The sequence below is a fragment of the Piliocolobus tephrosceles genome, chromosome 4 (genome assembly GCF_002776525.5).
Source record: "Piliocolobus tephrosceles isolate RC106 chromosome 4, ASM277652v3, whole genome shotgun sequence".
In the NCBI taxonomy this organism is placed as follows: Eukaryota; Metazoa; Chordata; class Mammalia; order Primates; family Cercopithecidae; genus Piliocolobus; species Piliocolobus tephrosceles.
In genome coordinates, this window is record NC_045437.1 from 47081450 (window position 1) to 47094309 (window position 12860).

A 12860-nucleotide genomic window follows, 5' to 3' on the forward strand; every position below is an offset into this window, starting at 1 on the left:
TCCAGCAATTCTACTCTTAGAAATCTATCCCACAGAGATGAAAGTATCAGCGTATAAGGACATATGCACAGGATGTCTGGTGAATAATTGTTCCTGATTGCCAAAAACTGAAACAAAGTGAATGGCTATCAATAGGGAATAGAGCTTGGCCCATACCTATTCATTAATTAGAGTAAGTTTGAGCTATGTTTGATGGCTTATAGGAGTTTCTACGAAGTATCACTGAGTTAGAAAAGATACAGAAGTCCACCTAATATGATCGTTCTAATAAACGATCTAATAAAGCTTGTATATGTATATACAATATATAATATAATAAAGCTTGCACATATATATATATGAAAACAGAAAAACATGAAAATGTTTGCACTAAGTCCATGGTTCTCAAACTTCAGCACATAGCAGAATCACTTGGAAGTTTTATTAAAACAGAGATTGCTAGGCCCCATCCACAGAGTGTCTGATTCAGTAGGGCCAGCGTGAGGTCTGAGAATGTGCATTTCTGGCAAGTTCCTAGGGATGCTGATGCTGCTGAGAACCACTGCAGGCAGTGACTCTAAGGGTTAGCTCAGAGTACAGGAAGGGGAAGTATAAAACGGGGGTGAGGGGAAATGGGGTCCTGTCCATTATAATAAAAACAGCATTTCCATATAATTCCTTATGAAATATCGTGTGTGTGCGCGTGCGTGCGTGTGTGTGCGTGTATACATTTGCCAAACAAATTTTAGTGTTTACCAAAATACAAATAAAGTTCTCTCAAAAGAAGAATTTCGCCAGGCGCAGTGGCTCATGCCTGTAATTCCAGCACTTTATGAGTACAAGGTGGGTGGATCGCTTGAGCCCAGAAGTTTGAGACCAGCCTGGGCAACATGGCAAGACCCCATCTCTACAAAAAATACAAAAATTAGCCAGGTGTGGTGGCACATGCCTCTAGTCCCAGCTACTCTGGGGACTGAGGCAGGAGGATTGCTTGAACCCAGGAGGTGGAGGCTGCAGTGAGCCAAGATCCCACTACATTCCCCAGCCTGGGTGACACAGCGAGAACTTGTCTCAAAAAAAAAAAAAAGGTAGAACTTCAAATGATCTTCACTTTCTTTTTAATAATTTTACTTACTATTATAGTCTTTATAATAAGTAAGTGTTATTTAATCATTTTAAATGAAGCCATTTTAATTGAGGAAAAATGGAAAAATCTTTGGAACCAACAGTTTCTCAAGCAAGACTTTTCTGTTTTATTCACGGCACTAAACTGATATTTTGGAAAGACTAGCATTACTTATACTTTACAAACAGTTTTTGTTTTTGTTGAGATAGGGTATTGCTCTGTCACCCAGGCTGGAGTGCAGTGGTATGATTATAGCTCAGTGCAGCCTTGAACTCCTTGGCTTAAGTGATCCTCCCACCTCAGCCTCCCAAGTAGTTGAGACTATAGGCTTGAGCCACCACACCTGTTTGTAAAGACAGAGACAGCCTGTTGACCAGGCTGATCTTGGGAGGACTAAGTAGCCTCTCAACATGCTGAAATTACAGGTGTTTGCCACCACACCCCGCCAATTATACTTTATACAAAAATAAAATATAATTAATATTTTAAAAAAGGAGCTCTTGGATAAATAAGTAGAATGCGTATTTGTTTTATAACTCTCCTTGATTTACAAATTTAGAGAAAACTCAATATAAAAAGTAATCAAAAAGCACTCGTTAGCAAAAACACAAATTGGCCTGTAAATGCAAAATCTCTTCCTCTCTCAGAATTTAATTAAATGCCCAGTAAGCAAAATCTTTCCTCGTAAGCTGTCCTTGCATTGTTTCCTATCTCTTTTTACATGTAAGCTGGGAAAAAGAAGACTAAGAGCAATAATCTAAAAGTAAAATTATCTACTTTCTCATGGCAATGTGAAATTTAAAAATAAAAACAAAATAGAAATATCTTTATAATTTCCAGTACAGAACTTTTAAGCTCCCAAGTGGTGTCAACTGAAGAATTTTAAGCCAGAAAAATAAACACCTTAGGTTGATTCCATTGATTCTAATTTACAGTTTTCCAGGTTTTTGCACTTCTCATTAGCTTCACCACCACAACTCTTTTTCTAGCTTAAAATATACCTCCTAATACTACTGTACCATTCAGTCTAAAAACTAAGCCTAGACTTCAAACCAGACTGTAGGCCTCTGCATTTTATTTGTTTTTTTGTTTGTTTGTTTTGGTTCATTTTGCTTTTTTTTTTTTCTCCTTGGAATAAACAGGCTAGACTTCTAGTGCTGCTCCTTCAGTTTCCTTTCAAGCACGAACGCAGGAAGCTGTTTAGAGTCTAAAAATTGGATTTGCAATGCTGATATATATCCCTAAGTTCCACAAAGTGATCTTATAAAGCTCTTGTCTGCCAGTCTTGCTAACTCCTGCTTCTTCTCTGATCTTAGTACAGTGTTTCTCTTTTTCTGCAACTGCAACTCAAGGAACTGCCATGGATTCTTTTAAAAATTAGACTAAAGCTGGCCATGGTGGCATGTGCCTGTAGTCCCAGCTACTGGGGAGGCTAAGGCAGGAGGCTTGCTAGGGCCCAGGTGGTCGAGGGTGCAGTGAGCTAAGATCATGCCAGTGCACTCCAGCCTGGGCAACAGTGAGGCCCCATCTCAAAATAAATTTTAAAAAATAAATAAATAGGCCGGGCGCGGTGGCTCAAGCCTGTAATCCCAGCACTTTGGGAGGCCGAGACGGGCGGATAACGAGGTCAGGAGATCGAGACCATCCTGGCTAATACAGTGAAACCCCATCTCTACTAAAAAATACAAAAACCTAGCCAGGTGAGGTGGCGGGCGCCTGTAGTCCCAGCTCCTCGGGAGGCTGAGGCAGGAGAGTGGTGTAAACCCGGGAGGCAGAGCTTGCAGTGAGCTGAGATCCGGCCACTGCACTCCAGCCTGGGCGACAGAGCGAGACTGCGTCTCAAAATAAATTAATTAATTAATTAATTAAAATAAAATAAAATTTTAACTGAATCTGTGGCTGAGTTCAGGAATATTACTATATCTCCCAGAAGAAGATAGAGTCTCCTTCCTAAAAACGAGCAAACAGAAATGAGCCAAAAAAAATAGCACAAGAGACAGAGCCAAAGACTGCACCTCCTTCTGAAACAAATTCCTGAAAGGTATACAAAAAAAAAAAATAATAATTCTTGTGTTGTTCTCATAATAAAATGTAAAAGATTATCTCTATAAAACTATGTGGGCATAAAATGGCCAAGATTTGACAATGCTACATAAAAACTAAAAGTGATGGAATCAAAAATTGTCCTGGCAAGCAAGGAAAAAAACACTTGATGCTACTGAAAACTTAAGTGGAAAACAAAGATAAAAACATTCTTGGCTGGGCGCAGTGGCTCATGCCTGTAATCCCAGCAGTTTGGGAGGCCGAGGTGGGTGGATCACAAGGTCAAGAGATTGAGGTCATCCTGGCTAACATGGTGAAACCCTGTCTCTACTAAAAATACAAAAAATTAGCCAGGAGTGGTGGTGGGCCCCTGTAGTCCCAGCTACTCAGGAGGCTGAGGCAGGAGAATCACCTGAACCCGAGAGGCTGAGGTTGCAGGGAGCCAAGATCGTGCCACTGCACTCCAGCCTGGAGACAGAGCAAGACTCCATCTCAAAAAAAATTCTTCCAGAATGCAAACCTCCTTTCTCCCCAAAAAGAAAAAAAAAAAATCCAATCTTTGGATATTAGTTGTTCTATCTAGAAGGGGAAAACAATAGTGGAAGAAACAATCTTTAAAAAGAAAAATCGAAAGTGTTCTTCGTCAATCCAAGCAAACTGCATGGGGAATTTAGGAAAATATTTACATCTGTAGATTTTCTGCAGGTATAAAGATGTCTATCATCTTCAGGAAAGATTCTCTATAGTGACCCGACAAATAGAGACAAAGAAGCATTTTAGCCATAAAAATGTTATAAGAATTCCATCAAAACAGGTTATAAGCAAAGAAATAAAAAATCACCTCTAAGACCCATCTGAATGAGGTGCCCTTTTTCGAGAGGTGGGTAGAAATTGGGGAATAATTTCAATCAATTCTTTTCCTTCCTGATTATTGTTCTACTTATGTAATCTAATTATCCTTGAGATAAATCTTATTAATTTATATATTTTTTAAAGTCTGTTGTAATTAGATTTTTCTAGGGCATTAACATATAATTATGCATAGTGTTATTTTATAATTTTAATACAGCCTCCCAATATGTAATGGACTCTTCACAATTTCCAATGGAGAGGGTATCTTTATTATACACTTGCCAGAGTTATTTTAATTTGTTTTTCCAAAAGAAATAGTCAAAATAACTAAGTAGGATTACTAGAAGTACATACATTAAAGTCTCCAAAATTAAGAGATCCAATAAATCACAATCAAATGAGAAAACACAGTACCAACTAAATAAATGTCAAAAGGACCCTTGCTAAAATTCAACACATATACAGATAAAACTCTGGAAAAATCTGTATCAAAATGTCAACAGAGCTTATCATTCATCATGGGATTAAACATGAGGTTTTAATTTTTTCTTTCTGCTCTGTCTCTTTCTAATGTCTTACAGGGTTTATGAACCAAAATATACTAACTAAGAGAAACTAGAAGTGAATATTTATCAAACCTCTGAAGATAGAAGGGCAGAGAGCAGTTTTCCCCAAAATACAGAAACAAATTGTAGGAGAGTTTTGAGTCTGCTCTGTCTGCACATTACTCATTTGGTAGATTTTGGTTTAAGACTTGCTTTCATTATAGCATATCTCTACTGACCTCTTACTGGATGAGGCCAGGTGGCTAGATTGGCTTAAGTCAGTTTGCAATAATATTGACCAAAAATGTTAAATTAAATACAAAAAAAGGTATACACTCTACCATATGTAGTAAGAGTCAGTTATGTTAAATATATTTCACATATTTTATCTAAGATATCATTATTTATAACATACATTTAATATTCTACTAGAAAAGAAAAATTGCCAATTAGGATATAATTTTTAATTACCTAGAATTGTATATTTATCAAAAGATCTTTTCTAAATTAATCTATACATAGATTTTTATCATGTAACATGCTGTTATTTCCATGTCTTGGCCGGGCATGGTGGCTCACCCCTGTAATCCCAGCACTTTGGGAGGCTGAGGCGGGTGGATCACGAGGTCAAGAGATCGAGACCATCTTGGCCAACATGCTGAAACCCCGTCTCTACTGAAAATACAAAAATTAGCCAGGCGTGATGGCACGCACCTGTAGTCCCAGCTATTCGGGAGGCTGAGGCAGGAGAATTGCTTGAATCTGGGAGGCAGACGTTGCAGTGAACTGAGATCGCGCCACTGCACTCCAGCCTGCCAATAGAGTGAGACTCCGTCCCAAAAAAAAGAAAAAAAATTCCATGTCTTTCTAGTTACATAGTAACTTTGCCTTACAATGCTAGATCATGGTAAAGTCATTTTGAAAGCAATTAATTTATGTAGTACCAGCAAGGTATATAAACTGAAATGACAACAATATGAAACCCTGTGACCAAGGTAACACACGTGTAGGTAATGACATCTGCCAGGAAGCATAGTGAATGTAAGAGCATCTCAATTTTAGAGATGTTAAAATGAGAAAAAAAAAATTACACCTTAAAATCGATAAAATACATCAGTATTTTAATATAATAACGTTATCCATACGGGGTGAGATTATGACATTTTCTTAACACTTTCCTGTCCTTTTCATTTTACTCTAATCAGCATTTTTTTTAATAACTAGAAAAACTTGTTTCTGTTTTTATTTGGTTCATTTAAATCTCTTCTCTTCTTGGGCAATGTGTATTAGTTTTTTCCCAAATCTGGTCACAATCTAGTAACTCTATGTTCAAAACAGCTACATGAGGAGGTTGGTCAGCTACAAGGCTTCTATCATGATTAGGCTTGTGGATGTGTCTGTTTTGAGGTAGGGAAGGAGGGTGGAATGAGTAAGGAATAGGAAGGCACACACAGAAAAAACAACAGTAAGATTTGGGAGTACTTTACAATTTAGCCTCAGACTAGCCTTTTTTTTTTCTTTTTACCTTTAATCATGGCTGGGCCAAACCCTACTGTCTACAGGCACATTTTATGGCCTGAAAATCACAACCTAGAGAGAGTACTAGAGATCACTGGGCAACCCAAGGGGCAACTTTTCTACTATTCTGGAATCAATTTGGTTCATGACTCTGTCTTCCTCCAGAGAAGTATGTGTGGTATGTTGAAGGGAGTGAGGGTGAGTGAGTAGGAACTTGGCTGGGTAGTGAAGTGTAGGAAGTGGATGAATCTATTCTCATCAACTGAGGATTCTGATTAAATTTGTTCCAATTCTGGCCAGGTATGGTGGCTCACACCTGTAATCCCAACACTTTGGGAGGCTGAGTCATTCGGATCACGAGGTCAGGAGATCAAGACCGTCTTGGCCAACATGGTGAAATCCTATCTCTACTAAAACACAAAAAATTAGCCGGGCATGGTGGCGCATGCCTGTAGTCCCAGCTACTTGGGAGGCTGAGGCAGGGGAATCACTTGAACCTGGGAGGCAGAGGTTGCAGTGAGCCGAGGTCCCACCATTGCACTCCAGTCTGGCGACAGAGCAAGACTCTGTCTCAAAACAAAACAAAACCGTTTCAATTCCTTGAAATTTTGCTCTAAACACTGGTTTCCTCACACATTCAGGCTCACCTGCCCAGGTCCGCCCCATACCAACACAGCTCCTTTCCAACAAAGGAAGTTTTGTTTGAAATCAGAAAGAAGGAGGAGGGATGAGGCCATCTGCCATTTTCTGTGTGAGGAAACAATCTGTTCACTTCCCTGTTAACCCAAGGAGTTGTTCTCAGAATGGCATCCTCCTGGGCCTAGACAGCACACCTAACTACAAATCTCACTGGGCATTCCTGTCCCCCGGTGCCAACTCCCACTTCTGTTTATGTCCCAGCACTTTTGGTTTGAATTCTTATATCGTACTTTTAGCTGACACAATTATCACGAAACCTTCCCCTCAAAAAGACACACAGGGAAGTTATTGACTATTATCAGGATATTATCATAAATATGTTCACACACCACTTATATGAGTGAACTGAGTGTTTCTGAGTCCAGAAATTACACAGTTAAAAAAAATACTGAGGGAAATATAAAAACCAGACTTCAAAATAGGAGCCAACCAGTTTTAAAAGGCTCCATGCAAATACTTGAACTAGACAGTAAAGCTCAGTGTGTTGTTTTTAAAAAGCCTTAACTCAATAGCAAGAAAAACATTTCTCCCCACTTCAGTCACATGGTTTGGAGTTAAGAAAGGGCCCCTTGGACCCGAAGCCCAGTGCTTAGCAACTTACGTAAAGAGGTGCTTCGCTGCAGCTCAACTCCATGGCTTTCGCATCTGCAATGAAAATAGTAAACAAGAGCAGTTATTGCGGGAGGCCCCATGGAACTGACCAGCTGAGCTCTCCCTGTCCTGCCCTGCAGTTATCAACATTGTGGAGGGAGGAGCAAACTCATTAGATAGGAAAACTGCAGAGACAAAATATAAAAGAATAAAGGACTAACATGCTATCTAAATAAAATATCCTCTCGAGAACACAATATGATGGCCTCTCAAAAAATTACACGTAGAATTACCATATGACTTAGCAATTCTACTTCCAGGTATATACCCAAAGAATTGAAAGCAGGGACTCAAACAGAAATTTTTATACCTATGTTCATAGCAGCATTATTCACAATAGTCAAAAGATAGGAAAAAACCCAAATGTCCACTGACGGATGGATAATCAAAATGTGGTATACACATGCAATGGAATATTATTCAACCTTAAAAAGAAACAAAATTCTAGTACGTGTTATAACATGAATGAGCCTTAAAGACACTATGCTAAGTAAAATAAGCCAATCACAAAAGGATAAATACTGTATGATTTTACTTAAATGAGGTATCTAGATAGTCAAACTCATAGAAAAAGAAAGTAGAATAGAGATTACCACAAGCTGGACATCGGGGAGAATGGAGAGTTATTTAATGTCTATAGAGTTTCAGTTTGGGAAGACAAAGTAGTTCTGGAGATGGCTGGTGGGGGTGATGGCTGCACAACAATGTCAGTGTACTTAGTTCCACTGAGTTGTACCTGAAAAAATGGTTCAAATGGTAAGCCTTGTATATATTATCAAAATAAAAAATCATAGTAATTATAGTACATGTAGTGTCTACAGGAGGCAAAATAAAAATAATTTGAATTTGAAAAAATATATATCCCACCACCTTATTATTTTATATTAGTTTCCACACATATGGAAACCCTGTGACCCCCGACACTATCCCATAGACTGCTCCTAAAATAAAAATATTTCAGAAAGCCAAGAAAGGTCAACATCAGCATGTTGAAAGTTTCACCTATGTTCATCGCTTGGCTTACAGGTAATTCCAAAGTCAGAGTCCACCTTTGGCCAGGTGAGGCAGAACAGCACAGTGACAAGATAGTTCTATCGCCTCCCTTACACAGATGGCCAGAGAGTTCAGCTGCATGATTGCATGGGTAGGATGCAGCCCACTGTCAAGCTAACCAACCTCTCTGCCAGATGTGTGCACCTGGATCTGCTTCTGGGTGTGCCTGCCCCTTTAAAAATAGCACAGATGGATGGATAAACAAAATGTGGTGTATACATACAGTGGAATGTTATTCAGCCTTAAGAAGGAATACAATTCCAACAAATGCTACAAGTGGACAAGCCTTGACAACATTACCCTAAGTGAAATAACTCAGACAGAAAGGACAAATACTATATGATGCCAGTTATATGAGGTATCTAGAGTAATCAAACATGAGTTTGACATGAGAAGCAGAAAAAAAATGGTAGTTGCCAGGGGTGGGGCACACAGGAGTTTATTGTTTATTGAATATGGACTTTCAGTTTTGCATAGATGAAAGTGTTCTGGAGATGCACAATGGTAATGGTTTCACAGCAATGCGAATATACTTACCACTACTGGCCTGTGTTAAAAATGGTTAAGACGGTAATTTTTATGTTGTCTATTTTGCCACAATTAAAAATTTTAAAGTAAACAAATAGCACTTAGAAACTTGTTTCCTACTTAGAAAAAACAAAAAACCCAGCATCACTCACTGAACACTAACTGTGGGCCAGGTATTACACAAAGATAATAAAGACATGCCTTCTGGGTCCGCCAGAAAGTGGTCTAGCCTTCAAGGAGTTCCAAGCTGAACAAAAGAGAATGAAAGATTGGGAGAAAGGGAGGAGCAGGTTGCATGAGAATTCTAAATGGGGCAGACACGGAGACTCCCTTGTCCCTGCACCCTTGCCTCCCTCCCACTGCACACTTGAGGCCTGGGTTCCGCTCCTTAGACCAAGCCTGGCTCTGCAACCTCTGCCTCCCAGGTTCAGGCAATTCTTATGCCTTAGACTCCCAAGTGGCTGGCATTACAAGTGTGCACCACCATGCCCAGCCTCAGCCCTGCTGCAGTAATTTAGGGGCTTCTCTTAAGAACGAATTGTGGGGCTGGGCACAGTGGCTCACACCTGTAATCCCAGCACTTTGGGAGGCTGAGGTGGGTGGATCACCTGAGGTCAGGAGTTCAAGACCAGCCTGACCAACATGGTGAAACCCCATATCTACTAAAATACAAAAATTAGCTGGGCATGGTGGCAAGCACCTGTAATCTCAGCTACCCTGGAGGCTGAGGTGGAAGAATCGCTTGAACCTAGGAGGCAGAGGTTGCAATGAGCTGAGATTGTGCCATTGTACTCCAGCCTGGGCAATAAGAGTGAAACTTCATCTCAAAAAAAAAAAAAAAAAAGAATGCATGAATTGTGACATTTAGTACAGTAATCCCCAAAGGATACACTTGGCAAGAAAGCGAATATGAAAAGTTCTATTTTTAGGTATTTTTTATAAAACCATTTAAGTTTTACCAATACTTCATATACACACTGGTGATAGCACCCTCCTAGGTCCCAAGTCATGTTTCCTGAGACATCTTGAGAGATGACTGAGGGTCCTACAAGGCAGAGGGTTTGACAACAGGGCCCTTCTCAGCCCTCAATTTTATTTAAAATATGTCCTGTGGCAGTTTATGTGGACCCACTTAAATGGGTTTATAGATTATAATAATCCATTTATTATTGTTACTATTTGAAATAGTATCACTCTGTCATCCAGGCTGGAATGCAGCGGTACAATCATAGTTCACTGTAACCTTCATATCCTGGGCTCAAGCGATCCTCCTGCTTCAGGATCCCACATGGTTAAGATGACAGGTGTGATAACTTGTTTTGTTTTGTTTTGTTTTGTTTTGTTTTTTTGTAGAGATAGGGTCTTGCTACATTGTTTAGGTGGTCTCAAACCCCTGGCCTCAAGCGATCCTCCTGCCTTGGCCTCCCACAGTGCTGGGATTACAGAAAATAGTCAATTTTTTTTTTTTTTTTTTCAGATAGAGTCTCGCTCTGTTGCCCAGGCTAGAGTACAGTGGCATGATCTCGGCTCACTGCAAACTCTGCCTCCCGGGTTCAACCAATTCTTGTGCCTTAGCCTAGCAAATAGCTGGCATTACAGGCATGCACCACCATGCCCAGCTAATTTTTGTATTTTTTAGGAGAGACGAGGTTTCACTATGTTGGCCAGGATTGTCTCCAACTCCTGACCTCAAGTGATCTGCCTGCCTCAGCTTCCCAAAGTTCTAGGGTTACAGGTGTGAGCCACCATGCCCAGCCTATGTTCATTAATTTTTAATGAAACTAACTTTACAAACCAGAGTCTGAGAAACTTCAAATGAAAGCTAATACTAACAAGAATATGAAAGAACTGAGACTCCTATTCCGAATATAAACTGTTCACCAGCCACCCATAAAATAAAAATAATGGCCAACCCAGGAACATTAATAAGTTGATCCCTCCAAAATTCTAAATTATCAAGAAGGCATTTAAAAAATTTATATCCACGAGCACATACTATGATCCTCATCTTAAATGTCTGCTGCACTTCAATATATTAGCAATTTGTCATCTATGTTTATAGTCATGCCTTATACAATTCCAGTCTTTCACAAAATTTGCTTAACTTGACGATAAAATTAGAAGATCCTTGGCCAGGCGCGGTGGCTCACGCCTGTAATCCCAGCACTTTGGGAGGCTGAGGCGGGCGGATCATGAGGTCAGGAGATCGAGACCATCCTGGCTAACACAGTGAAACCCCAGCTCTACTAAAAATACAAAAAAATTAGCCGGGTGAGGTGGCAGGTGCCTGTAGTCCCAGCTACTTGGAGGCTGAGGCAGGAGAATGGCGTGAACCCGGGAGGCGGAGCTTGCAGTGAGCTGAGATCTCGCCACTGCACTCCAGCCTGGGCGACAAAGCGAGACTCCATCTCAAAAAAAAAAAAAAATCCTTACATATTTTTGTACATAATCCTAGTACTTTGGGATTTCCACTTAATAGCCCCCCCCCAAAAAATGCATTACTATAGGAAATGTGGTAGCTAAAAAAAAAAAAAAAAAAAAGCAGAAAAAGCAAACACTTGGAACCAACCCAAATGTCCATCAATGATAGACTGGATTAAGAAAATGTGGCACATATACAGCATGGAATACTATGCAGCCATAAAAAAGGATGAGCTCATGTCCTTTGTAGGGACATGGATGAAGCTGGAAACCATTCAGAGCAAACTATCACAAGGACAGAAAACCAAACACCGCATGTTCTCACTCATAGGTGGGAATTGAACAATGAGAACACCAGGACACAGGAAGGGGAACATCACATACCAGGGCCTATTGTGGGGTGGGGGGAATAGGGAGGGATAACATTAGGAGATATACCTAATGTAAATGAGGTGCAGCACAGCAACATGGTACATGTATACATATGTAACAAACATGCACATAGTGCACATGTACCCTAGAACTTAAAGTATAATAAAAAAAAAAAAGAGGGAAAAAATAGTTGAAATAATACAGAGAAATAAAGCAGCAAACTAAAATGTATTCCTTGGCCAGGCTCAGTGGTTCATGCCTATAATCCCAGCACTTTGGGAGGCCGAGGCAGGTGGACTGTTTGAGCCCAGGAGTTTGAGACCAGCCTGGGCAACATGACGACACTCCATCTCTAAAGACAAAAAAGATAAAATGCATTTCTTTATGAGTAAGACTATGGAAGACTGTTGAATATTTTAAAAAACAAGTCTATCAGAGCAAATTCGATTGTGCAAGTTTGCTGTACACTTAGAAAACAGTACAGATGTTTTCCACAACTCAACTTGTGTGGCATTTGCTAAATTTTATCTGATAATAAAATACACTCAAATTTTTTTTTTATTTTTATTTTTATTTCAATAGGTTTTTGGAGAAACACATGGTGTCTGGTTACATAGATAAGTTCTTTAGTGGTGATTTCTGAGATTTGGGTACACCCATCACCCGAGCACTGTACACTGTACCCAATGTGTAGTCTTCTATCGCTCACTCCCCTCCCATCCAAAAGCCATCATTTTAAGTGAGAATATGGAGACATATTCTGAAGAGTGAATTACTTTTTTTTGAGATGGCATCTCATTCTGTTGCCCAGACTGGAATACAGTGGCTCAATCTCGGCTCACTGCAAGCTCTGCCTCCCAGGTTCAAGTGATTCTCCTGCTTCAGCCTCCTGAGTAGCTGGGACTACAGATGCCCACCACCATGCCCAGCTAATTTTTGTATTATTAGTAGAGATGGGGTTTCACCATGTTGGCCAGGCTGGTCTTGAACTCCTGACCTCAGGTGATCCACCCACTTCGGCCTCCCAAAGTGCTGGGATTACAGGTGTGAGCCACGGTGCCCAGCTGTGAATT

General features: G+C 40.0%; 1 protein-coding gene across 1 annotated transcript in view; it reads right to left on the reverse strand.

Annotated features, from left to right (window-relative positions):
• The window catches only part of ARHGEF28 (Rho guanine nucleotide exchange factor 28), a 332396-nt gene that overhangs the window by 264223 nt on the left and 55313 nt on the right, over nucleotides 1-12860 (reverse strand). The window contains exon 2 of the mRNA XM_023207973.1: nucleotides 7364-7407. Coding sequence (XP_023063741.1) covers nucleotides 7364-7396 — 33 coding nt within the window. The 5' untranslated portion in view covers nucleotides 7397-7407. The remainder of the gene's footprint in view (nucleotides 1-7363; nucleotides 7408-12860) is intronic.